Below are 25,102 nucleotides of genomic sequence, written 5' to 3'. Positions count from 1 at the left end.
CCATTGGTGAGGAGTTGTCCTCTCGCTGGGTACAGCTGTCCATACGGAGATATGCTCTAAATACAGGAAACAGTCACTTATATATGAAACTGTTCGTTGACTCCAGAGCAGTTCAAGCAGAACCCTGCTGTATCAGTCCTGATAGTCTGGTCTTCAAAGGTTATGATGACTGGCTTTAAATATGTGCTGTAAATGAAGGCTTTTAATCATCACATACGACCCAAGCCCCAAGCAGACTGCATGTACCCGACCGGGGAGATGTGACTCAACTTGACACCAGGTCCAACCTCACTGGTTACCAAACCCCCAAAGGAAAGGGCTTTGTGGTTTGTGTTGTGTGCCAATGTAGATGCCTCTAGGATCTCCCCAGCCTGCTCAGAAGGACAAGTTCTCATTCACAAGCAAGGGAGCCTAAGGACCTGACAGTCTATGGAAGAGCTTTGAATGCTCTCAAAGGAATCCAGAGTGAAAAAGAATCAAATGTGAGCTCAGAATGGCAGATCTGGGCATCTCCATCCCCCCAGGAGGCCATGGCAGAAGCAAGTCTCAGGGGCAAATAGTGCAAGGATGAAGGTGGGATGGGTCCACTGAGAACCCCTGATCCTCTCATCAGACCATCCCCATGACAGACCACCTTCATGTCATTGTCCCTGATCATTCAGCCCATCTAACCTGGCCCACAGAAAGAGGGCCCTCTTCTGCTCAGGAAGCTAACACCACAGAATCCAAAGACACAGAGGGCTAGGCCCAGAAAAAATGCTCTGGAGGGAAATAATAGAGTGGGAGTCCCACAGACTTCAAATCTCTCAACCATCAACCCACTGAGGTGTCCGTGGAGATGCTTCTTTGGGAGTTCCTTATAAAAACTCAGAATTTTAAAATAACTCTAGGACACAGTGTGGAGTGCTGGAAAGAGGTTGCGTTGGGTGACACTGAGGTTAGGTCCAAGCCATGACTCTGCCACTTGCTGGCAACTAACAGAGAGACCTTGAGTGAGTCACTTCCTTCATCAGGCTTTAATCCCTTCAACTGCGCAACAGAAATGATGACTCCCTGTCCCATGGAGGCTGTGAGCAGTAATGGCTTTGAGAAGGGTCTCGCTATGAGACATGTCCAAGCTGCCCAAAGAGGGGGGCACTGGGCGATGGTACTTCCTTCCTTCCCCGTTTCCTCTCTTCCTCTTTTCCCCGCATCCCAGCAAGGGCCTAGCCAACGCACCAGCTGCTCAGGAAGTGTTGCCGCCCCTGCACACCTGGGTGCACGCCCCCTCTTGCACAATCTCCCAAAGCAAAACCCACTTGACCCCGCCACCCACTCCCCAAAGCAGACACGGCTGGCCTCTCTGCGACAGCAGTCACTCGTCTTCCTCCTGGCTCACAGACCCCAGTTTTGTCCAGGAACTGAGCAGTAGAATGACCAGGAAAGGCAGCTCCAGCACCATCCCAGGGAGTGAACCCTGAATAATTTCATCTGTCGTGGTCATTTCTTTCTTTCTGGAAGGGGTTGGTTTAAGTGCGGGGACATAGGCCTGGCCAAGGGGAAATCAAGGGAATGTGCTCAGAGACTTCTGGGAAAGGTTTTCCTCCACGATAAAAAGAGTGGGGCATGGCAAGCCCACTTTTGTGTGTATGAGGCCAGAAGCCTGGAGCTGCTGGAACTATCTACCAGCCATGTGGGGACAGGCACAGAGACAAAACCAATGCATTGGGGATGGCGGAGGAGAAAGCTAGAAAGTGCCTGGCCCTTGACACTGTTATCATACCTGAAGTAACCAGCCCTGGATCCTCCCACTTGCACACATAACCAATCCAACGAACAAACCCCTAGTGTTTACACCTCTCGTGTTAGGTATTTGGTTACTCACAGCTGAACGCATCCTGACACACACTCCCTCCCAGACACCAACAGGCTCAGCCTATAACTTCTCTCCCTTTTGTCTCTGATGTTTGCCTTAACCCTACAGCTCGGTTCAGGAACCATTGCTCACAAAAACACCCCTGGTTCTGAATTGCCCCGGGAGCATGAAATTCACATCTGAAGAAACTAAACTGCCTTCCCTCACCTGGCCGCGCTCTCTGGCTCATCTTCCTGTTCTGTTTTATTCATAACATTATCATGCATGGAAATTACACTGGGCATTTATTCGTCATCTCTAGTCTCAAGGTAAGCTCCAGGAGAAGAGGGAGCGTTGTCTATCTGGATCACAACGATCCAGCACCGTACACGGTCTGGCACAGCAGAGCGGGTGCTTCAAAAATATTTGATGGGTGCATAAATGAACAGATGGCTCCAACCCACTTTTCCAGCATGTTCTTCCTAAATTCCTCTTCAGAAAATGAAATACCTCTCCCCTCGATGGAACTAGGAACAGTGCACATGCAGGGTGCTTTTACTTGCCTGTGTGTGTTCGAGAAGAATAAATGAGGGAGCTCCCGTGCGGTGGCCTCCCTGCCTCTCTCCTTCTCCGTGTCACGGCGGCCTTTGATCCAGGTGGCCACCCAAGCTCCGCCTCGTCTGCGGTCCAGCTAGAGCCCCTCCTGACCCCCAACCACTTCCACTTTGTCTCACCGGCATGTCTGCATCCCCAGTCTGCCCTCCCCCACCCCAGAAGGTGAGTCCCCTCGAGGCAGGGTCTGTGTCTTGTTCATCTACACATCCCTAGCAGTTGGCACACAGTGCATGCTCGAGGCACATTTGTGGAATGAACACAGCATGAATGCCAGGGCCGTGGCTAGCCATGGGTGATGGGCTGGAAGGAGAGCAAGTGGCCAGGTCCATGTGACAAGGGGTGTTTCCTTAACCTGCTGGGGAGTGAGGCTCACCCCCCAAGAGAAGCAAAATATAAGGAAATCAAAGGAGGTGCTGAAAATGACAGGTGTAGTACCTCTGGCAGCTTCTCTCTCTGGGACTCGAGCCATCTGTACAATGACAGGGTTGGACCAGATGGTCTCTGGGGATTATGGCAAAGGGAGCAGGGTTTGGATGCAGGACTGACCTGGGTTTCAACACCGCTTCTTCCACTGGTTAGCTGTGTAACCTTATACCCACCACTCTGCCTCTCTAGGCACATCTCAGCAGTAAACCAGCGCGATGACACCCACTTAATAGGGCCATCGGGTGGATTAAATGAGGCAGTGACTGCACGGCCCCTGACCCCACGGCCTCTCCTCCTGTCCTCACTGCCTCTGCTGCTTCGGCCCCTAAAGTCCCTGTCCTCACTCTTGACCAGCCACTGCGAGCACCCTCACACCTTTCTCTGCCCCCAGTGGAGGGAAACATGTCCTCACAATCAATGATTCCTTTAGCCAACCGACCGTGGCCTGACCACTGTGGGACTCTGGCCTCTGACCACAATGATATACAGCAGGCATTTCACGGTATATTCACAAACTGGTTCCTTTTCCTCCTGGCACAGGGAGAGCTCCATTTCCCAGCCCTCTTGCATGTAGGCAGGGTCATGTGACTCATTCTGGCCACAGAATATGAGCAGAAGTTACATTAAGTTACACTTCCACTTCTGACTCATTAAAATTCCTTCCTCTTCCGGGGAGAACTTGGATGGTGGTAGCATCATCCCTGCTTGGAAGGAGTCAGATGTCCAACTGTATCAGGCTTTGGCATGGGTGAGCAAGGACGCTCCCAAGATTGTAGAGTTGGCTCATTACTGCCTCGGAGCCCACACCCCCAGCTCCACTGGGAAGCCTGACACTCCCAAGGGGCACCGCTTCTAAAGCAGGACGCGTGATCTTTACCCGCTCCGCATCTCAGGGAGAGTCCCTCACTCTCTGGACTCATCCTCCATAGGGAGTGGGGGTTAGCCTTCCCCGCCCCCCACCCTCTGTGAGAAGGTCTGGCTTCTAGTGTCCCAGGCACGTTCACCATCTCTCCGGGGGCATCTGTCACTCTTGTGCCCAACACAGCATCCTGGAACTCCCCGGTGGAGTATTTAAATCAGACCGCGCCATGACATCCACTATGCCTCCTTGATCTGGGCCCCAGTTTCCCCACATATACTGTAAGAACTCTGAAGCGTCTCCTGCTCTGATATTTGCAAGCCCAGGGAAGCACGTCTGACAGGGACTGGCCATAGCTGACACCCAACAGACTGCACCCCGGCCCAGCCTCCAGCCTCCACGTGACCCATAAACTCTCCTAACTAAGCAAACACATTTTATTGGGCCTGGGGACACTTCCTGGCCAGCCTGTTCCCACCCTCCCTCGTCCTGCTCCCACCTAGCCAGTTCCCCAGCATGGCACCTCCCCAGGGCCCTCTTGCCCACCCTTCAGCTCCACTCTTCCCCCTGCCCCTTCCCCCCAACGCCTGCTTCCCCAACCTTAAGGAGGGTGGAGAGTTTCTTCTCTTATCAGCTGTTTTACTGCCCCTCCTCCCTGATTACACAGTAATTGAGAACAGAATTCCCCATAAGGACAGGTAGATGCCTGGTCAGCTCCCAGCCAACAGTTTACAGGACAGACTGAAAGGGTCCCCTCAGTGCTGTCTCGGGGAACAGGTAAAGGGCTTGCCAGCCAGGAAGAAGCATAAAGGACACCAAAAGAAAGGGAGGGTCACCCTGGACCAGGAACCTCTGGAGAGGCTTGCAAAGTGAGGCCAGGGAGACTGGAAGGAAGGCCAGAGATACCGGCACTCAGTCCAGCCCCGTCACGGACAGCCCGCCTGGGGTGGTCCAGAAACCCCCTACCCAAGCCTGCACCTGCCAGACAGCGGAAGCCCAGGTGCTCCAGACAGCCTATTCGGGAGTGCAGAAGCAGCAGAACTCGAAGTCCAAGAGGGCTTCTGGGAGCACCTTCCAAGCTGCAGGTGGCCTGGATCAGAGTTGGCCACCTGGGGCCCCAAGGTGGCACTCCAGCCTTCCAGAGGCTGACCAGAGCCAGCAGGCAAGGGCCACAAGCCAGAGAAAAGGTGAAGGTGGACTGTCCTCTTCCTTCCAGCTCTTTGCCTTAGTACCCACTGACGGTGACCTCAGGGACTCCAATTTGCCTGGGGATTTTGAAAGCGACCACCCCGCAGAAGACCCTTGGCAGTACAACTGAACCCAGAGTGGCAATGGTGGCGCCCGTGACATCAAGCCTGCAAGAGCTCTGAGCCCACGGGCCTGGGATACAGCCCATTCCAGCTCTCCCAATGTGATCTGCTTCCTAACCCGGGGGGCTTTAGCGTAGCCCATGGAAGTCCGTGCGGAGACAGAATCGTGCTTGGAGAATCTGACATGAGGCCCCCCGTGCTCCACCTCCACTTGCCCTTTTGATTCCAGAAGTTTCAGGGGAGGAAGTACACCACCCTCCACCAGCATTGCCCTGGGCACACACAAAGTCCCCTTCTGCCCTTCCTCACAGCCTCCCTCAGAGTGCACCAAGGCCAGCCCTCTGTAGGGTATGGAGAGGAAAAGCTCAGGGTGCTGTGGGGCCCCCAAGAAGCTGGGGTTGTCCTTCTCCATTGAGGAGATCTTAAAGAGGCCCACCGAGAGGAGCCATGTGGTCAGGCCGGAAGGGGCAGGTGGACGGGACACCGGGCCAGCCGCAGCTTTAAGCTCCGGACCAGAGAGGCCCCCACAGGCCCAGCCCCAGGGTAAGTGTCTTCTGGTCATTTCTTTTCCATTCCCAGGACCCCAAGTGCCACCTGGGCTCAGGCAGAGAAAAAGCTTCTCCATATCCATAGAAGAGAGGGCCCCAAAATTCAAAGAGTGGTCAGGTGCTGGGCCAGTCCCTTTCTGTCTAGCCAAGACTAGGGTTTTTCAGATGCAGACCCCAGCATCAAATGCCGGGACGCGGGCCTGTTCCTGTAAGCAGGCCATAGCTGAGAATGTCAGCTCCCCTTTATTTACACGGCATTCCCATTGTGGTAGCGCCTGTCCTAGAGTCTCCTCTTTCATGTCAGTAGAAAAGCATGATTACCCTAACTTGACAGATGAGGAAACTCAGCTGTGAAAGAGGCAGATGATGTCCCCACGTTACACAGCCTGAGAGCAGGTCCTGGCTCCGGCTGCCCCAAACACCTGCTCGGTCCAACCTGGCCTTCCTCGTAAGCAGAGTCCAGCCTGCACGGCTTCCCATGGCCGAAGCTGTGCCTGGGTCCTGCCCACCCTGATCACGCTCCCAGCCCAGCGGCCCACCCCGGGGCATGTCCCCAAACAACAACAACGAGGCAGATCTCAGTTGTCCTTGAGAACCATTTCGAGGAAGGGCATCGGGGTGGACACATGCACCTGCTGGGAGGCAAGAATCCTCCGTGTCACTCTCCAGCCTGCCCTGGCCCGCTGCGTGACCTCAGGAAGGTCCCTTCCTCTCTGGCCTTCACTTTACCCTCAGGGAATCGGTTGAGTGAGGGAAGAGGAAGGCAGCTAGGGAGGTCACAAGGGTCTGCTGGAGCCTGGCCGTCGGTAAGATTGGAGTATCTCACTCGTGGGGTTCCCAGTTCTCTCCCCTCTCAACCCCTAGAATCCTAGGAAAGGCTGGAAAGGCAGCTCAAGGGAGCCCACAATGCCTTCTCCTACCATCACCGAGCCCTGCTGCCTCCCCTAAGTTCAGTCTCCCAAGACAGGCTCGTGCTCAACTGCAGACAAGGGGAAAACCCTGGAGGGCTGCCTGTCCCCAGGAAGCTTGAGGGTTTCCTCTGAAGCTCGTGAATATCTTCCAGGGAATTAAATGAGCATTAGAAACAATTCTAGGGGTCTAACCCGAGTCTCTCCTGCTGCAGTTACCTAAAACCCATCACTGCCCTCTCTGTCCTAATGAGAGAGAAAGAGAGGTGGGGGAGGGGGAGAGGGAGAGAGGGAGAGAGAAGGAGAGAGGGAGGAGAGGTCCAATCCCCCTACCAGAGCAGCTTCCCTTCCCCTAGCCTGAAAATGGCTGATGGCAAAAAGGGAGCCACTAGTTCTAAACCTTGCCCTGAAGATGCCGGTGTGCTCCAGGTCAGCTCTCCTGTTGGACCCAGAGCAGACCCCCTAGTAAGGGTTTGCCAAAGTAGCATGTGTCAGGATGGGCAGTGCCCTGTGGCTCTCGTGGCACTCCCCTGGCTGTTTCCCACGGAACTGCCATGGTTGTGAGCCCCACCTTATAGATGATGGACCCAAGAAGAGCAGTCACCTGCATAAACCACACGAGTAGATAGCACTAGAATTGAACCCCAGTGGCTTGCGGCCGTCCACTCGAGATTATTCCTGAATGCGTCTTAAAGCTATACATCTCCCACTACGCTGGAATGGAGCATTTCCAAAAGGCTAGTGAAGATCCCAATGGTGGTTTCCAAAACGCATTTGAGGACTACGCAGACTGAGCGTATATTTATGTCAAGAGTTCTGTAATTATTCCTACGCTAACCTTCGATTTCTGACACAGGACACTGGTGCTCCATTTATGGTCATGATGAGAGGTTTTCTCTTAAAATGGATTTATTTATAGAGGTAAAACAAAAAGCCTATTTGGGGAAATGCTAAGCAAATAATAATATAGATGGGATGTCAACATGTCAGAAACTACAAAAGTAACTTACGACAGTGCCCTGGGCGTAAAGGATGGGGAACCGGACTCCAGAAATCCAGCCTCTGAGCCCCCACCTGGTGCTACTAATTCACAGGAGGACCTCAGGCAAGCCGCTCCCCTCCCTGGGCCTCTGTTTCCCCATCTGGAACATGAAAGAGCAGGACTAGAATATTCTTAAGGTCTCTTCTGGCTCAAATGTGCCATGACCGATTCCACGACAAACTGGTGGCTGGAAAGCCTCGGTGGTGTCACTCATGGTCATTTTCCAGCAGAGCCTTCTTCCCTGCAGAGAGGAGGGGAGGCTGTCCATGCCAGGCGGGGAGCCGGATAGCCAGGAGCGGTGGGCAAGAGAGCAAGTGGCCTCAGCAGCATCTGCCTCCCCTCCCGCACCCACCATGCCTTCCCAGGGGCCCCATCCCCACCCAGTACTTGTTGCTGCTGCTAATGCCTCTCCACCTCTCTGTCCTGCTTTCCTCCCGGCCTGTGGGGCCCCACTGAGAATGGAAGGCAACAGGACCAGAAACGTGCATCCAGCCCCCTCCACAGTAATAACAGAGAAATAACGTTAACACTGAAAGGGCTTCGCAGAGTGGCTCACAGAAGGTGACTGGCAAGCATGCGCTCTCTGTCCCCATCACCTGGATGGGCAGGTGGACCGCTGCAGGCTTAGTACCCCAGACTCTGACCCTGGGTCTAGGGTGGGGCCCAGGAATCTGCATCCTAGCAAGCTCTCCTGAACAACCCTGCCGTAGGTGGTCCTAGGACCTACTCTTGGAGGACACTGAGGCCCAGGGAGGCAAAATGGCTTGTTCCGAGCTACAGGGCTGAAACATGCACACTCAGGGTCAGCTCGGTCACCCAGGCCAGGGCCAGTGCCCCACCTCCCTCGCTTCTCACGGCAGTGACCCTCATAATCTCAGGCTCGAACCCTCCCATGTCTCAAGCCAGTGGAAAAACCCAAGAGGGTCTCCCTACTTAAAAGGATGCTGAGCCCAGCTGTCTGCTCACTCCTGAAAGAGTCCACCCCACCCTGAAGCCCAGGACCCTCCAAAGTCACAGGAGGCCCAATCATAAGGAAACCAGACCCAGGGAAGAGAGAGGTCATCTGTGCCCAGGACGCTTTGCAGGGAAATCTTGATGCCTGGGGCAAAGAGGAGGGGAGGGTGAGGAAGAGGCCAGCCAGTGGGTAACCAGGGCAGGGCTTCTGGCCTGCCGGGGCTCAGCTCTGTTCTCATCCATTCTTGACCCATTCAGTCACTCCATGGCTAACTGCTGAGTGCTAATTCTGGAGGGGCTGGACTCTGGGGAGGTGACCATACCCCTGGAGCGGGTGTGGGGCCAGCAGGTTGAGTCCTGGTGCCACCCCCTTGGGGCAGTGCTTGTGTAGTGGAGCTGGCCAGGAACAGGGTAGCATCCTTGGGTTTTAAGGGAACCCTATTGCCGTGGTCAGCAAAGTTTTTCTGCACAAGCCACTTGGACTCTGCCTTCACAGCTGAAAAGTCAACAATGTGTGACTGAGTGGGTGTGTTTGTACTCCCATACAACTTTATTTAGAAAGCCAGCGGAGGGCCAATTGGCCTCGGGCTGCAATTTACCAACCTTAAACCCCTTAGTGTGACATTCAAAGTCCTTCACAGACATGCCCTGCTGCCTCGGGCTCACCCTCCAGGCACACAGAGTAGCCTGACTTCTGATCTTTCCCTCCCTTAAAATGCCTCCATACCTTTGCCCTTCAAAAGCCACTGCTCCTCCTCCCCTTCTTCTTGCAGGTTCCCTGTCCTTTCTGCTCCCCTCCCACTCCCACCCCTTCCATTCTTGGTCCTGTTGCTGCAAATCACCACCATACAGGAGTGGCTTAAAACAACAGAAACTGATTCTTAACAGGTCTGGAGAGCCGAAGTCTGAATGAGCCCCTGGTTTTCCTCTTTCTCTTCTCTCTTCCCCATCCTCCCTCCCCGACCACCCTGTCTGGAACCCAAGGCAGGGGCACTGCTCTGCTCCTGGTCCGGGGAATTGGGAATCCAGCCTCAGGCTGTGGCCAGACCCACGGGTGTCTCATTACCTTGTGATGAGCAGCTCTGACTCTCAGACAGGTAGACCCAGGGGCTCCCATCAGAGTAGACAGGAGTGGGGCTGAAGGAGGAAAGCTAAAAGCCAGGAGTCCCCCAGGATTAAGTGTGGTTTTGGACTCTCTCTGCCCTGCCCCCTCTCTCAGTCCCTGCCACCAGAACCTCAGCCTAAGGAGACCACGGAGACACTCCTACAGGGCACCTGGAGGCTGATTCTAGAATTGAGAACCTGGCTGCATCTTAAGCCTTGTGGCAGTGTAAGGAAGAACAAGTCTTGGTCCCAGCTGGAAAAAAAGCATTGTCTTCCTGGGGGCTCCCCCAAAAAGCAGACCAGAAGGAAAGGGTTGGAGCACAAGGGATTTATGTGGGACATGCAAGGACACAGCATGGAGGTAGCAAAATCACACAAAGAAGGCATGTGTGATTAAGCCAGTGACCACGGTGGGAAACTGAAGCTTAAATCCTTTGGGAAATGGAGCAACTATACTCCTCGGAATTATCTGGGCTTCTGAGCACAGAAACACACATCCTGGCAGTAGGAAGTTGATCTGGAGCACAGAAAGTTCTGAGGGTTACAAGCAGGGCACTGACAACATCACTCTAATGATAGGGCTGCAGAACATCAGAGCCAGGAGAAACCAGAGCAGACAGGGCACACACAAAGCGTTGGCTGCCATTTAAATCTGATGTATCCATTGTATTCCTCATCCAAGCCACAAAGAGTGACTAAAATCTGAGTGCGGGAATATTTACTGCTGCACAAGGAATTATCCCCAAACTCAGTGGCTTAAAATAACAATACAATTAATTGTCTCACTCTGAGTCTGTGGATTGGGAATTTGGGAGTGACTTCACTGAGGAGCTCTGGCTCAGGGTCCCTCATGGGATTGCAGTAAAGATGTCGTGTGGGGCTGCAGCCACCTGAAGCCTGGACCAGAATAAAGGATGATTCCAAGGTGGGCACTCTATGGCTGGTGGGTTGGTGGCAGCTCAGTTGTATGAGGAGACCTCAGTTTCTCCCCATGCCACTAGAGTGTCCTCCCAAAATGGTGGTGGCGTCTCTCAGGGAGAGTAATCCAAAGGAGAGCGAGCCAAGGGGAAGGTGCGTCGTAAAAGGACGTCCTTTTACGTCCTTTTACATCCTTTTAACATCCTTTTATGACCCAGCCTGGGAAACTTGCTAGCAGCATTCCCATTGCATTCCATATGCTCTGTGAGTCACTGAGGTGGGCCACGTTAAAGATGAGAAGAATTCCTAGGGAGAAGCGTCCAAGAATTTGCAAACCTATCTTAAAGCCACCACAGGTGCTTAGTTGGGAGTGGGAGGATGTAGAGAACAAAACACAAGCCCGGCCTCTGCCCTCATGTAGCTTCTAATCTAGTAGGGGCGACAAAGAGCCACCCAAAAACCATGAGTGACAGCTGAGCTAAGTGCTGGGGAAAAGGTGACATGGTTCTGAGGATGTTTGGTCCTGCCAACAAAGGCTTCCAGAGGAGGTCATGGCTGAGCTGCAGTCTGTAGGGGGAAATGTGGATCTCCCCATTCCACGCAGAGGAACCCCCAAGGGCAAGGACTTGGTGGTAGACGAGATGTTCAATGGAGCAAGATGAGGTCTGAGAGCTAGAAAGGAGTCCGGCCATGCCGGACCATCAAGGGCATTTCTGCCTTGTTTCCCAAAAGGAATGAAGAGCCATACATAGGGTTTTAGGTGGGAAAAGGTGCAATGATCCACATGAATGAAAACTCTCCAGGTTCCAAATGACAAAAATCATCTTGGGTTAGCTGAAATAGAGAAGGAAATGTGTTGCCTCGGGGAACATTGAGAAGCAGTTTCTCAGACTGAGCCACGGGAAGGGCAGGATCATAAGCGGGCTTCGGCCATGATGGGAGCCAGAACCGGGACCATCAGGTCTATCTAGCTGCTCCTCTGTGCACCGGCTCAACTTCTCTCCCTCCAAATGACACCCAGTCGCTCCGAGAGTTACATCAGCCTCCAGTAACTTCCCTCAAGCTCTCTAAAGTCCCAAGTCCAAGAGTCCCAGAGGAGGGACCCATTGGCCAGGCCTGAGTGAAATGCCCACCTCCAGGCGGCTGAGAGAGGGGGTGTGTTTGGGCCCTGTCCGGAGTCTTCTTCTTGCTGATGCTCTTCTCTCACACTGTTTCACGCTGGGATGATGGTTTCTCATTTCAGGGTCATCTTCAGTCTACAGATCTGGAACTCTCTAAGTGTTTTTGTTTGTTTGTCTGTTGCTGTTGTTTCATCAATGGCGTGTTCCCAAAGAGGTTTGCTCCCCCAGATGCTCCTTGAAAGGTGGCAGTTGTTAACCCGTTTCCGGCCAGAAATGGCTCTCCCCACTGTTTACAGGGCCCCGTGGCTTTGCACACCTCTAATCCGAGCACCCTGCATCCCTGCCCTTGGGTTGGCCACACAGAGAACTCCTCCATGCTTGGCAGGAAGGGTAACTAAATATGGATCCCCCCTTTGCCTAGGGACTAGTTCTGTAACACTTCCTATGTCCCAGCATGAAAAATGCTCCAGCTCCACAGTCTGTGAGATCGGGCTATTCTCCTGCGTTGCCACAAGTACAGACTGGAGAGGAATGGGGGCAGGAGGGGAGAACACGCACACACTCTGGAAGCCCATGAAATCGGCCCCTTGCCACCCTGTCCTGGCTCTGTGCCCACCCCCCTCCCCATGTGTGAGTCTCACCAGACCTCTGCATGCTGTCGTAAGAGTCACATTGTCGTGACACAGAGCATACGAACCTGACCAAGTGCTCTGAACACGGAGGAGGGAATAATGAACTGGGTTCGAGGCCTTCCAGGAAGGCTTCAGAGAGGAGGTGACCTCTGAGACGGAGTCAGGCAGAGTAGGGGAGAGGACACGCCAGGCAGAAGGAAGCCAGGCAGAAGGAAGCGTGTAAAAGGAGTTGAGAAACAAAGAAATCTCAGCATGGCTGGCATTTAAAAATCTCAGAGCAATGGCAAAGGAGAGGAGGGAGATAAGGAGACTGAAGGTCAAGTGCGCCAAGCCAGGAACTTTGGCCTTTATTTACACACATCAGCATCTTTAAAACCGATGTTTGGGGGAATGGCGGGCTTCCGGAGATACGGGGCCAGAACTGCCTTGGATGAAGGGGAGCTCAGCAAGCTGTGCTCCGGGGGCCCCGCACATGCATCAACAAAGGAGATCCACCATGATCTGTTTTGTGGGGCTCCCCACACAATTCCCTTTAAACAAAGGCTACACCTGCTGTTAAAAAAAGATACACAAATGAAAAGTGCAAGGAGTGAGTGTGTGTGTGCGCGTGTGCGTATGCACATTGGCTGAGATCCATATGTAAAAAGCATGCAAGTGATGCCTTCCACGTGGAAAGTAACAATCCTCACTCTGCTGACAGAGCGCCCACCTGTCCTCCCTGGCAGCGTGCTGGCGAATCTTCTGCCAGGGGGATTCTCAGGGTCTTCTGGCCCATTGTTGCCCTTAGTGATTTCTTTAGTTTCATCTCTTCCCACCCTAGCTGTATTCTCTTTGCTGTTGTTTATTCATGCAAATAATACATGTATATTATAGAAAAATAGAAAAAACAGATAAACATAAAGAAGGTAAAAGAAAATGTAGCTGTAACTCTACCATCTCATCACGTAGTATTAACCACCATTAACATTTTGATAGAAAGATACGTAAACACAGAAAAATTAAGAGAGATTTTTGTTCTTAAAATGCAGAGGCTGATGGTACAAGCCAAAAGTGCTCTTTCCTTAAAGTTATTTAAAAAAAAAAAAAAACACTGGGGCACCTGGGTGGCTCAGTCGGTTAAGCGTCTGCCCTCAGCTCAGGCCACGATCCCAGGGTCCTGGGATCAGCAGGAAGCCTGCTTCTCCCTCTCCCTCTGCCACTCACCCTGCTTGTGCTCTCTCACTCTCTCTCTGTCAAATAAATAAATCTTTTTAAGTATTAAAAAAAAAAACACTGCTGTGTTTCTACAGAGATTCACAACAGACCCTGGAGAAAAGGAAGCATTTGATTGATATGGGCTTTGATGGATGAGTAGGAGTTCACCAGACAAAGAAAGAAGACAGGTATTCCAGGCAGAGGGAGCAGTGAGACCAAGCACCTAGAGAATAAAAGGGTATGACCCATTTGTGGAATCTAGAAATGATCAGGTGGGATTAAAACAACAATGGAAATAGGGATTGGGAAGAAAGCAGATGATTCTGGAAAGGAAGGACTTGAAGAGCCTTGAATGCCATGCCAAGGAGTTTGCCTTGTAAGCTATGGGCACCAGGGAACTGTAGGAAGTCCATGACCAGGCTAGGGAGAAAAGCCCAGCCCCGGTCTGCCCTGGCAGTCTCCTGCCCTGTACCCCGCCCGTCATGTCCAGGCGGTGTCCCCAGCTTGCAGGAAGGCTCCAAAGGGTGCCCTGGATCCCCTCCATGCTGAATCCACTGCCTTAGAAGGCAAGAACAAGGCCCATTTCCAGAGACTTCCTCCAGTGGCAAAGCCCCCCGGGGCCTTTAGCTGAGCAGCCTGGCCAATTAGCAGACTGTGGAGAAGGAGCAATCAGGGGAGGGAGCCGAGCGCAGAGAAACATTGGTTTATAATTAGGTGGCCTAATCACCTGTGTAAATTGTGTATTTCTTATGATCAATGTGCTAAACGGCTCAGGTTTAATTAAGTTCTGCTGACTCGTTCTCTTTGAAGACCCACTGAAGTGTGATTCACAGCTCACGCAACTAGTAACAGGGAGAGGAGCAACATGAAAGGGACGGCAGTCCTTGCCACCTTCCTCCGCCCTCTCCCCGCCCATCCCCTGCCCTGCCCTGGTGCCCTTGGCCCACAGCAGTGGGTGGGCTGCACTGTGGCCACCAGCTCCTCAGCTTCTCTGCCAAGAACCTGGTTAGGAAATGCTGGGCCTGGATAGGAGCTCAAAGATTTTCTTGCTCCCAATCCAGTGCTCCTTCCAGAGCTGGGAAAAGGGGACCCAGCTCCCCCAACATCCTCCCCTCGGGGGCGTCCAGGACATCCCAGCCCTTCCTGATGATCAAGAACCTTATCCAGTGCACGGACCACTCCCACATTGAGCTTCTATTTCCAGCTTCTTGTTGAATGTGTTTCCTTCTGGTTCCAAAATTCCACAGGCCGAGTTCTGTGTTCTACCTTCTTCTCTGCCTCTATATCCATCCATGCTGTTCTGGCTTCTCTCACCTGCCTCCTCTCCCTTATCATCCACTGTGGTCTGTAACCCGTGTCTGCCTTGCTGGTCCCTCCCACTCCTTTCCTGGAGCAGCCCCCTCCTGTATCTGGTAGGAAAACTGAAGAGTGGACCTTCATCCTTCCTTAGCCAACCTCTCGGACACGTCTCTTCCCATCCCACCCTGCCCCATATACCATTGGCAGGTCCACTGCTACAAGTTACTACCCAGAGCTCCTGGGCCCATCCCCTCCTCTGGACGTCCTCCTCCTCCCCAAGCACCAGCAGAGAGGTGGGCCTGGGCCAGTCCACCCTTCTTATTCACCCCAAACTTCCCATTTCCCCAATGCCATCAAAGTCGGCTCTATAGCTGACAGATCCTCTCTTTTCCAGAAATATGTGGAAATTACAGGCAACTGTAACACAGGGGGAAGCTTAAAGGAAGACCCAGAGTATGACTTTTTCATGAACCCAGTGGGAAAAACCTCTAAAGTTAGCACTATCAGCTAGAACTTTCTCTGATGATGGAAATGTTCTGTATCTATGCTGGCCAATATGGTAGCCACTAGCCACATGTGGGTATTGTGCTATGGCTAGTATGACTAAGAAACTGAATTTTTATTTTATTTTATTTTATTTTATTTTATTTTATTTTATTTTATTTTATTTTATTTTATTTTATTTTATTTTAAATAGCCACATGGAGATGGTAGTTACCATATTGAACACTGCAAATCTAAAGAGCTAAACTTTTAACAAAGTCTTGCCTCTGATTCAAACACTGTTTTCCTGAAGCCAGGTCCAAGTCTATCTGACCCTCCCTAAACTGTTCTTCTGGTCCAATCTCATGAGTCAAATTTCAGGGAGCCCCACTTACTGCGAGTGATCTCAGCTCTAGGACCCCTCCATCCCTACCACTCTTTTTTATAGTCCTCCAATTTGAGGCCATTCAATCTAGAATAACATCCTAAAAAGATCTGGGGGACAACAGTGTTGACTATCTGCACCCCAAGAACTCATGGTCAGTTTTGGAGGAGAAGCTTTGGCACTCTGAGTCCTGCAGGCTGGTGGATTTGGGGCTCAGCCTCCATCTCTCCACCGGTGTGGATTTGGGACATGTTTATTCCCTGGAGAAGTCACTACAGCCATTGGACACACACACACATGCACACACACACACACACACACACATTCATCACCATCATCATCACCATCATCATCATCATCCATCATCACCATCTTCATCATCTTCATCATCATCATCATCATCACCATCATATCATCATCGTCATCATCATCACCATCATCATCATCATACCATCATCATCATCATACCATCATCATCATCATATCATCATCATCATCACCATCTTCATCATCATCATCATCACCATCATCATACCATCATCATCATCATCATCATCACCATCATCATCATACCATCATCATCATCATCATCATCATCATCATCATCTCTCAAAGACAAACATCTATCTCCTGAGAATGTGTAGCTCAGAACTGATATGAAAACATATTTTTCTAACTGACCAGTAATTTGCCAGGCAGCCCACTCTCTACAAAGTCAGAGGTCACTTATTATGCAGAAAAGAAGTAGATCCTTTCCTTCTTCACCCCACCTCCAAATTATGCCCTCCAGTCCTGCCAGAATAGGGAAAAGCCACATGTATCTTAACGGTTGCTCCTTTACTTACACAAACGGAAGCATCAAAAAAATTATTCTATTAAATAGTCTATTCTTACTCATGAACCCTTGTTTGCCTGTTTCCCTCTGGAGAGAACGGAGGAGGTGGCTTCTTTCTGTCATCATCTACATTCTATTTCTAATCCTCTGTTCTACATGGTGCTTGCTTTCCCATGTTCTGGTTTTGCACCCTATATTGTCTGTCCAGGATCCCCCATTCCATAGCTCTACTCCCAGGAGAATCCTAACTCCATACTGGCCTGGACACTGCAGTTTGCCTAGCCAACCTGGCATCTTCCATCCTGTGAATTTTTTCTGCAATGTCCTATAGAACTGTGCAGTATTACTATCACCTAAAATGCTGGCCTTGTGAATGAATGAATGCGATACTGTTAGTGTGGCTTGTTTGTTTTTGTACTCCTGCAGATAGACCCCCAGTGCCTACGAGATGCTGGGCAAAAAGGACGTATTCAGTAAGACCCGGCAATGGGTTGACATTGCCGTCTCTCTGCATCAATTCTGATTAGCTTCAGTTCTACCCCTAAACACACTGCTAGCTCTAAACATAGAATAAATATCTCTTCTTAAATTTTTTAAAAAGAAGGTAGACTTGGGGAGGGAAAGAGGATAGGGAAGGAGAGAGATCAGGTCCAATCAGGTGGTTCACAGTCCAAGGGCTTGCTCTAGCAGGTGACAATGTTTGAGACCTCACTGTCTATGACTCCCGGGAAGCTCCCAAGAGTCAGTGAAATGAGTCAAAGTCCTTTGAGGGAAGAGAAAATGATTAACAACAAGCTTGAGGGGTAGTAGGAAGGGGTGAAACCAAAGGCAGACTATGAGATGCCATTTCTACCACTGAGACAACTGGGCCTGATTAATCCCAGAGATGCAGGAGTAGCTTCAGCAGAAATCTCTCCTCTCTGGCCCTCATCTTCCACCAGGCAAACTGGTTCCCTGGGGAAGGCCCAAGGCAAGGTGTTTTAAGCCATTCAGCCTCCATCCGAAGAGAAAGAGAATTACAGGATGTCAGGGTGTATTTGGCCTGCTCTCCTCCCCCATTCCACAGATGGGGAGACCGAGGCCCAGAATGTAAATGAAATGTGGCCCAAGTTGTAGAGTTCAGGAACAGAGTTCGGGTCTCCTGATGTCCAGTTCAGTGGGTTTCCTTCTAGCAAACGATAGCAGGATGGATAACAAGCATGCACACATGCACACACACAACACATATGCACACACATGTACATATACACACGCCATACACACACGCACACACACTCTCTTCTGTTGTTAAACCATCACAACTGAAATCTACTCTTCACCCAGTGTCTACTCCAATTCATAGCCTGTAGTGAGTGGTTTTACCTCTTATTTGGAAGGAAAAAGGAAGTGAGCTGTGGGAGAAAGGAGACCTCAGCAGGATTTCAGTTCCCCACCCTCCCTTCTAGTCATCCCATCTGACCTGTGATATCTGACATCACAAAAGTGAAGGGAATTTGGGGAGGGGGTTTGTACCTTTCCTATAATTCCTAAAATTACATCACGTGGACTTTGTTCCAAGTAAAACTAGAATTGCAGCCTTCTCCTCGGAAGTGCATGGTCAGGAAAACAAATGCACCACCACCTGATTCCATCCTTCCTCCACCATCTGTGACCCTTGTTCCCATCAGTAGGTACGGGGGAGGCTGCAAGTGGACAATCTTCCTTACTCTTCTTGCTTCCCTGGCCCTTCTCTAGGGCAACTGTCCCAAAGCCCTTCTTCATCCTTCCTGCCCTAACCCCTCCACCTCTCTCACTCTCTGCTGGAGACCTGACTTCTAGCTCATCTGCCCTGAAACTCCCACGATATCCTCTCCTGTGTAGTGAGTGTCTCTGACCAGTCTGTTGTGCAGCCGCCCTATCCAGCGCCCCTCCAGAGCCCTCTTTCCCCCTTGGTCTTCAGAAGTGGTCCAGGCTACTCTCTGAAACTTCTCCCCAGCCTCCCCCTCCCCTTCTAGCACCTTCTCAAGATATGAATTCTTCTCCTACTTATTGCTGCCACTTCCTAACCACTCATGCCTCCATCCACTTTAATTCAACGTATATTTGTCAGTCTCTACAAAATACCAGACGCCACATTGGGTGTGTTTGGGGTGATACATTGATCCTCTTTCCTTGGCTTCTGCAATCATAATTCTCCCCAAGTAGTCTTCCTGTGGTCCTCAATGTCCTCCCTAATGCCAAATTCAGGACCATGTGCCTCAAATTCATCTCAGAACAAGACAAGCTAAATACACATGTGTGCATGCACTCAGGCCAAGGTCAAGGTCCAGCACCACACCTGGCACATAATAGGTGTTCGATTAACACACTGATATTCCCTGGCTTTTCTTCCTCTTCACCCTCTCTTGTTTTTAATTCTATCAGTACTCCTGTCTTTCCAAAGCTCTCTTCCCCAAATGTGTGCTTGTGTCTGAGTTTCCTCCGTCTCAGATCAGGTTCCCCAGAAAACAGACTGACATAGAGATTTGCTGGAGAACAATTACTGGGGGCTTTTCACAATGTTATCATGTCCTTTCTGTTTTAATCCCAGGACCATACACTCCCTCTCCAGCTAGCATCTGCCATTCCCCCTCCATGTGCCCAGCACACCTTTGCAGACTTGTCTGCCGTGCTGCCCCCCATTGGCCCCCTTCCACTGCCCACTGAGCCCTCACGGCCTGTTCCATGGAAGCACTATGACCATTCTCTGTCCCCATTATGACTAATCTATCCCCAGCATGGACACAGCAGAGCCTCTTTCCTGAGACAGTTTCTTCACCAGGTGTCCTCCTTTGCCTCCTATCTCAGGGACCTGTTCGTTGTGGTCCCCCGCTGGTTTCTCTCTGCTTCCTCATGGGCTGCTGAGCCTCTACTTGGTGGAGGGGGCCCACTCTTACTCCCAGACACACACCCCCCACTCTTCTCCACATGCATTTTGTGCCTCAGTGATCTCAGCCATGCCCAGACTGCCAAGGCCAAATATATGCTGACTCTTCCCAAATCTGAACAACAGTCCTGAGATCCCCTTTGAGCTCCAAACAAAATTCATCTGCCTATTTGAGAGTTTTTTTGATTATCCAATAGGCGTCTCAAAGTTTACACGTCCCAGTACAATAGGTGACTCCCCATCATACACACACATGCGCAGACCTGGCTTCACAGGCACGGATGGGACCAGTGTAGTTGCCCACAGTACTGCACACAGACGGAGGCCTGGCACTGGGGTTTAATACTTATAGTCATCTTGAAATTCTTAATAATTTTACATGTGAATCTGTGCTTTATAACTGAAGTTCAGTGAGACCAGGAAGCAAGCACCAGGGTCCTGAAGCCTTGACTCAATGCTCAGTGCCCCTCTTACCACCTCCCTGCTTCCCTGGGATGGGCTCTAAGCCAGATGTTTCCCCATTCCTACCCAGTGACTGCTGCCTCCTCCATCCCATGTGATTCCAGGGATGCGAGGGGTGTCAGGGTATGGAGGAGGGTCAAGGTCAGGTACATGCACCCTGGTGCCAAGCCAACAGGTGGGCCCTGGGTCCCCGTGAGGGTCCACACTCACCCTATTAGTATTCCTGTGCCCAAGAGAGCATGACCTTACACAGCAAATTTAAAAACCTAAGCAAACAACAACAATAAAAAAAACCACACTGACAGGTCAAGAGAGAGACTGCAGAAGAAAATAAATAGCTTTTTCCTGCTTTTTGAGCAACAGCATCACATTTTCATTTTACATTAGGCCTCAGAGATGATGTAGCCAGCCCTAAGTGGACAGGAGTCTGGACAGTTAGATTGTAAGGGACTGACTGCTGTGGAGTTCAGTCTTTACTTTGTAGACTAAGTCTGGCAAGATTTTCCTGTAAAGGGCCAGATGGTAATTATTTTAGGCTTTGCAGGCCATATGGTCTCTGTTGCAACTACCCAAAGCTGCTTGCAAAAGCAGCCATAGACAATACATAAACCAATGGGAGGGCTGTGTTCCAATAAAACTTTATTTACAAAAACAAACAGTGGGCCAGGTTTGACCCTCAGGCTATAGTTGCCATGCCCTGGTGTAGACAAAGGCAAGACACTGAAGGCATCTGAGCAGCAAAAAGGACAATCACAGGAGTTTCTAGGAAGTTATCTTGACCCCACTGTTCAGGATGGATCAGAGGGGTCAACCTATGGGCAGGATTTCTACTGCAAAATATTGCAAAACTCCAAGCAGAGGAGCCAGTGGCCAAGACTCTACAGTGGGCGGTGGGGGTTGAAAGAGTGAAACCAAGTAACACAAAAGCCTCACCAGGGTGCCAACAGCAAGATCACTAACCCAACTTGAACCGTCTTCCATCCAGAGGAAAGAAAGAGCAAGCGGAGGGTCCGAACCACCTTCACTGCTGAGCAGCTGCATGAGCTGGAGAAGATCTTCCACTTCACCCACTACCCAGACGTCCACATTCGCAACCAGCTGGCAGCCAGGATCAAACTTCCAGAAGCTCGGGTGCAGGTACAGCTGTCCCCACCCTCAGCTCCCAACCTCAATGCTTTGGGGGCCATGGGCAAGACCCTGTGGATCATGAACCGTCCAGGGCTGCCCCATTTGAAATTTCCCATTGCCTTTATCTCTTGAATACAGTCACTTTTGCCAAATATTATTTCCAGGAAATGAGGTCACCATAGTTACAGGATGGTTTCTCTCTTTGGGAGGTGGAAATGGATCAAGGCGGCATCAGTGACGGTCATTGATACCCGCTTCCTGCCTTCCCTCTCCACCTGGCTGTAGTTCCAGAACATCACTCACCATGCAGCCCCATTCGCAAAACAGATCTTGACAATCTAGACCAGTGGTCACCAAAGACCAGTGGCCTTTTTCTGTCAAAGGCAAGATGGTAATTATGCTGGGCTTTATGAGGCCATACGGTCATGTCTAAAACATTACTGATGAGCCCTACAATTTGAATTTTGTATATTTGCATGTGTCACGAATAGTCTTCTTTTTATCTTTTTTCCCAACCATTTAAAAATGGGAAAGCCACGCTTAGCTTATAAGCCATACAAAAACTGGTAGGAAGGCCAGATTTATCCTGCAGGCCTTAGTTTGCCAACCCCTGATCCCGACGGCATGGTGTCACTTTGAAGGCAGCACAGAGAAGTGGAAAGTGCCATCCATGGTCCAAGATCCACCTAATCCAGAATATATCATTTATGCACCTTGGAGTGTCCGTGGCTTCCTCTGTGGTTAGAGATACAGTAGCCCCTTGTCAATCACGAGGGGCATGTCCCACCTCTTTGCACACCCCCAATTTTGCAAATGGCACTCTAGCAAATCCAAATCCAACTGTGGAACTGTTGGCTGGCTCTAGAACACTTCTCTACACCACTCTTTTTTTTCTTTTTCAATCAAATATGATGGACTCATTCCAAATTCAAAATCTGAGCCAGGGCCCAGGTCAACATTTTGCTCTTGATTTTATCCCAGCCTACTTTTCTTCTGGCTAAGAACCACCCCTGTTTTAGACTTCTCCCTTTCTCTTCCCCTTTAGAATCAGTCAGGCGGAACGTGGCTAGCACCTGCTTCCGCTGTAAAGCTGCCTCGGCAGAATGGCCAAGGACAAACGCCCACGTGGCAGGGACAGCCAGGGCACTCGCGAAGACAGGGAGCTGCCAATATTCAACCTATAGATGCCAAGGGGCCCACAGGGGTTGCGAGCTGGTGGCCTACCAGCGGGAAACAGCCCACAGATGAGTTTTATTTGATCTGCACACCGTTTTCAATCTCAAAGTGTTCACATAAAAACCGAGATTTCCGCCTTAGATATTGGATGGGCCTGCAAAGCCAAGCTCGCATTTCTGCAGGATACCCAGTGGCCGAAGCTGAGAGGCTGTGCCCTCCGGGCTCTGTTCCCCATGGATCCCACCGCTCCTACTTATATGGCTTCCAGCTGCTCCACTCGGGCGTGAGCCCCCAGCCCCGCAGCCACTGAAGGCTCTGATCCCTAGTCCCCTCTCAGAGGGCAGACCTCCAGAGCCAAGGAAACCCTGATGCCATGGAGCTTTCTACACCGTCAAGAGCCAGTCCCTGGGAAAACTTCACGATCACACACTGGGGAAGGTACTGGATGGAGAAAAACCCTGTGGCTGATCATCCTCTCTCTCACCTCCCACCCCCCCAGATCTGGTTCCAGAACCAGCGTGCCAAGTGGCGGAAGCAGAAGACTGGCAGCCCTGGGGCTCCGCAGCAGCTGAGTGAGGCCAGTTTGGCCTTGGCCGCGAACCCGGATGTGGCTGTGAGTGGCTGAAGCACCAAGGGGGGCGGGGGACACTGTCTGCAAACATCCCACCCAGACCCAGAAGTGAGGACCCCGGGGGCTCCGTGTACAGTAAAGAGTACAAGGGAGACTCCTCCAGAAAGAGCATAGCCAACAGTGCTCTGGATGTCCGTGGGACGAGGGACAAGTCACTGCCCCTCTCTGTCCTCACGTCCTCATCCCCTGAGTGACAATCATAGTCCCTCCCCTTTCTCCAGGGACTGGTTTGTGTTATTGTGCAGAACTTCATGGTTTAAGGACCAGGCAGGCAGGGAGTAAGGGGCAGCACACGGAGGTTGAGCAGGTAGGCTCTGGAGTCAGACTGCCCGGGTTCGAATCTCAGCTGCACGTAGCAGCCGTGCGGCCCAGAAGAGTCACTTCGCCCCTCGGAGGACAGTAGTAGTTCGGTGAGGGTGAAATCACTGAGACATGGAAAGGCTCGGCACCTAGGATGTGCGCCCTGAGCGTGGGCTGTCCGTGGGGTCCACGCATGTCGGGCGGTGTGTCAGCTGCACAACAGCGGGCAGCCGGCAGTACACAGTATAGACAGGCCTGTGCTCAGAGGTTTGTGCGTGGCCGCAGTGACACTAGGAGGTAGGGTGTCTTTATTTAGCTGTGTTTTGCAAATGCAAAGAGTGGACACCGAAAAGCAAAGTGACTTTTTCACCTCAAGCAAGTCCTATAAATGTCAGGATTAGGACCTGGTTTCCTGGCCCCCAGCGTACACATTTCTCCCCAACATGGTCCTGTGCCCACCCTGAGCTGCCCAAGTCCTGGAGGGAAAGGTTGGGAAGCTGCGGGACAGCCCCCGGTGAAGCCCAGGACTCACTTCTCTCTCCTGACCTCCCCCTTGTGACAGGACCCCAGGCAGCCGCCCTCTGCTCCACCCCAGCTGGCTCTTCGCACCGGGTGTTACGCACCAGCTCCAGGCCAGCCAGCCTCTGCCTGGTGCCCCGGCCAGATCACCCTGCTGCCATGTCACCTGTGGGAGACACGGCCTCTCCTAGGCCCTCTCATCCAGCCAACCTGCCTGCCTGCCCTGTGCTGCCTTCCACCTGCGAACCCCAAATGGGACAGCCCTTGTGCCACCTCAACATAGGGATCGGATCACCTCTCACCAAAGGAGCCGCTCTCCTCTCCAGGTGAAGACAGGTGACAGGAGGGTGCTCAGGCCTCTGGAGGAATCCATCTCGCCATCCAAAGATGGCCCAGAGCCTGGGAAGTCTCCCTGAGCACACACAGAGGAAGGATGCATTGGACTCAGTAGCAAAGGGAGCAATTCAGGGGCTCGCATCGCTGCTCCCAAGGTTGCCCTCCTGGCTCAGAAGACAGAGGCCGTGTGAGATCCCCAGATGAGCTCTGGACCAAGGAAGGCATCGTCTTGCACTCCTGCTTCCTCTAACTCGCTGTGTGATCTCCAGCTGAACCTCATCTGAACCTCATCTCTAACACGGGTGGTTGGACACGGTGACTTCCAAGGGCCCTTCTGGCTCTTCCTTCAGTGAGGTGAACCGTGGTGAGAACAGAGGTGTAGAGGAGGCCAAGGAGGGGTTGTCTGTTCATTCATTCATGACGCATTTATTGAGTGCCTACTGAGTACTCTATAAATGGAACTGGATCTAGACACAAGCAACCGAGGCTCTGCCCCCAGGAGCTCAGTCCAGGCTGGCCCGAGGGCTTATGCTGAACTTCCCCTGCAAGAAGAACAGGTGTTCCGTGACCTTGCGGTTGGCCCAGTGACCTTGCCATTGGCCCATGCCCAGCAAATTCTGTATGGCTTTGATGTGAATGTACAAAGTGGGAGAGAAATACAGGGGAAGTTTTTTTTTAATTTAAAACAGAATGTGGTGTCTTTGGTTATCCTGCTGGACTGGGGAGAGATGTCGCATTTACAGTCTGAATAAAGAATTTGACAGTAAGCTCTTTTTAGAGTTTATATCCCAGGACTAGTGCAAGGGACCAGCTGGAAGGCCAGCCTCCCCCCATTGTAAAGAGCCCAAGGACTCTGCTATTTCCTTGCAGTGAGACCTTGGGCAAATCGCATGCCCGGTCTGAGCCTCAGTTTCCACATCTGTAAAACAGAGGTAGTAAGTCCCACCCTGCCTGCCTCAAAGAGCAATCGGGAGGCTCTGAAAGGGAGAGGAAGTGCTTCGCCAAGTGTGAGGTCTGGGCCCAGTGTGGAGCTGATGGTGTTGTCTCAGATCCCACTAGGAAAGGGGTTGCTTTTGGTCCCGGTCCTGGAATACACCACCCCTACTCCCAGGGAGGCCACCCCCGACCTTCCCTTCCCTTCTGCCTGAGCCGAGCGGAGAGGTACCCTGCTGCTGGGG

The 25,102-nt window shown here is 51.6% G+C and overlaps 1 protein-coding gene and 1 long non-coding RNA gene across 2 annotated transcripts in view; one reads left to right on the top strand and one right to left on the bottom strand.

Moving 5' to 3' along the window:
• Positions 1 to 25,102, bottom strand: part of LOC123780683 (uncharacterized) — a 192,361-nt gene that overhangs the window by 31,992 nt on the left and 135,267 nt on the right. The window lies entirely within an intron of this gene.
• ISX (intestine specific homeobox) lies at positions 5,395 to 23,871 on the top strand. The gene is made up of 4 exons (XM_045780118.1): positions 5,395 to 5,587; positions 20,820 to 20,971; positions 22,638 to 22,751; positions 23,632 to 23,871. Exons 1-4 carry the CDS (start codon positions 5,395 to 5,397, stop codon positions 23,869 to 23,871), a joined length of 699 nt encoding a protein of 232 aa, XP_045636074.1.

This window comes from Ursus americanus, chromosome 17 (genome assembly GCF_024610735.1).
Source record: "Ursus americanus isolate L20-20 chromosome 17, mUrsAme1.1.p, whole genome shotgun sequence".
NCBI lineage: Eukaryota > Metazoa > Chordata > Mammalia > Carnivora > Ursidae > Ursus > Ursus americanus.
This window is presented reverse-complemented; position numbering and strand designations above follow the sequence as displayed.

Excerpts from the sequence above, each read along its gene's own strand:
- ISX (XM_045780118.1), top strand. The coding sequence starts at position 5,395 with ATGGAGAGGAAAAGCTCAGGGTGCTGTGGGGCCCCCAAGAAGCTGGGG. Across the intron at positions 5,588-20,819 it reads CCCACAGGCCCAGCCCCAGG|AGGAAAGAAAGAGCAAGCGG; the intron begins GTAAGTGTCTTC and ends TCTTCCATCCAG. Across the intron at positions 20,972-22,637 it reads TTCCAGAAGCTCGGGTGCAG|ATCTGGTTCCAGAACCAGCG; the intron begins GTACAGCTGTCC and ends CCACCCCCCCAG.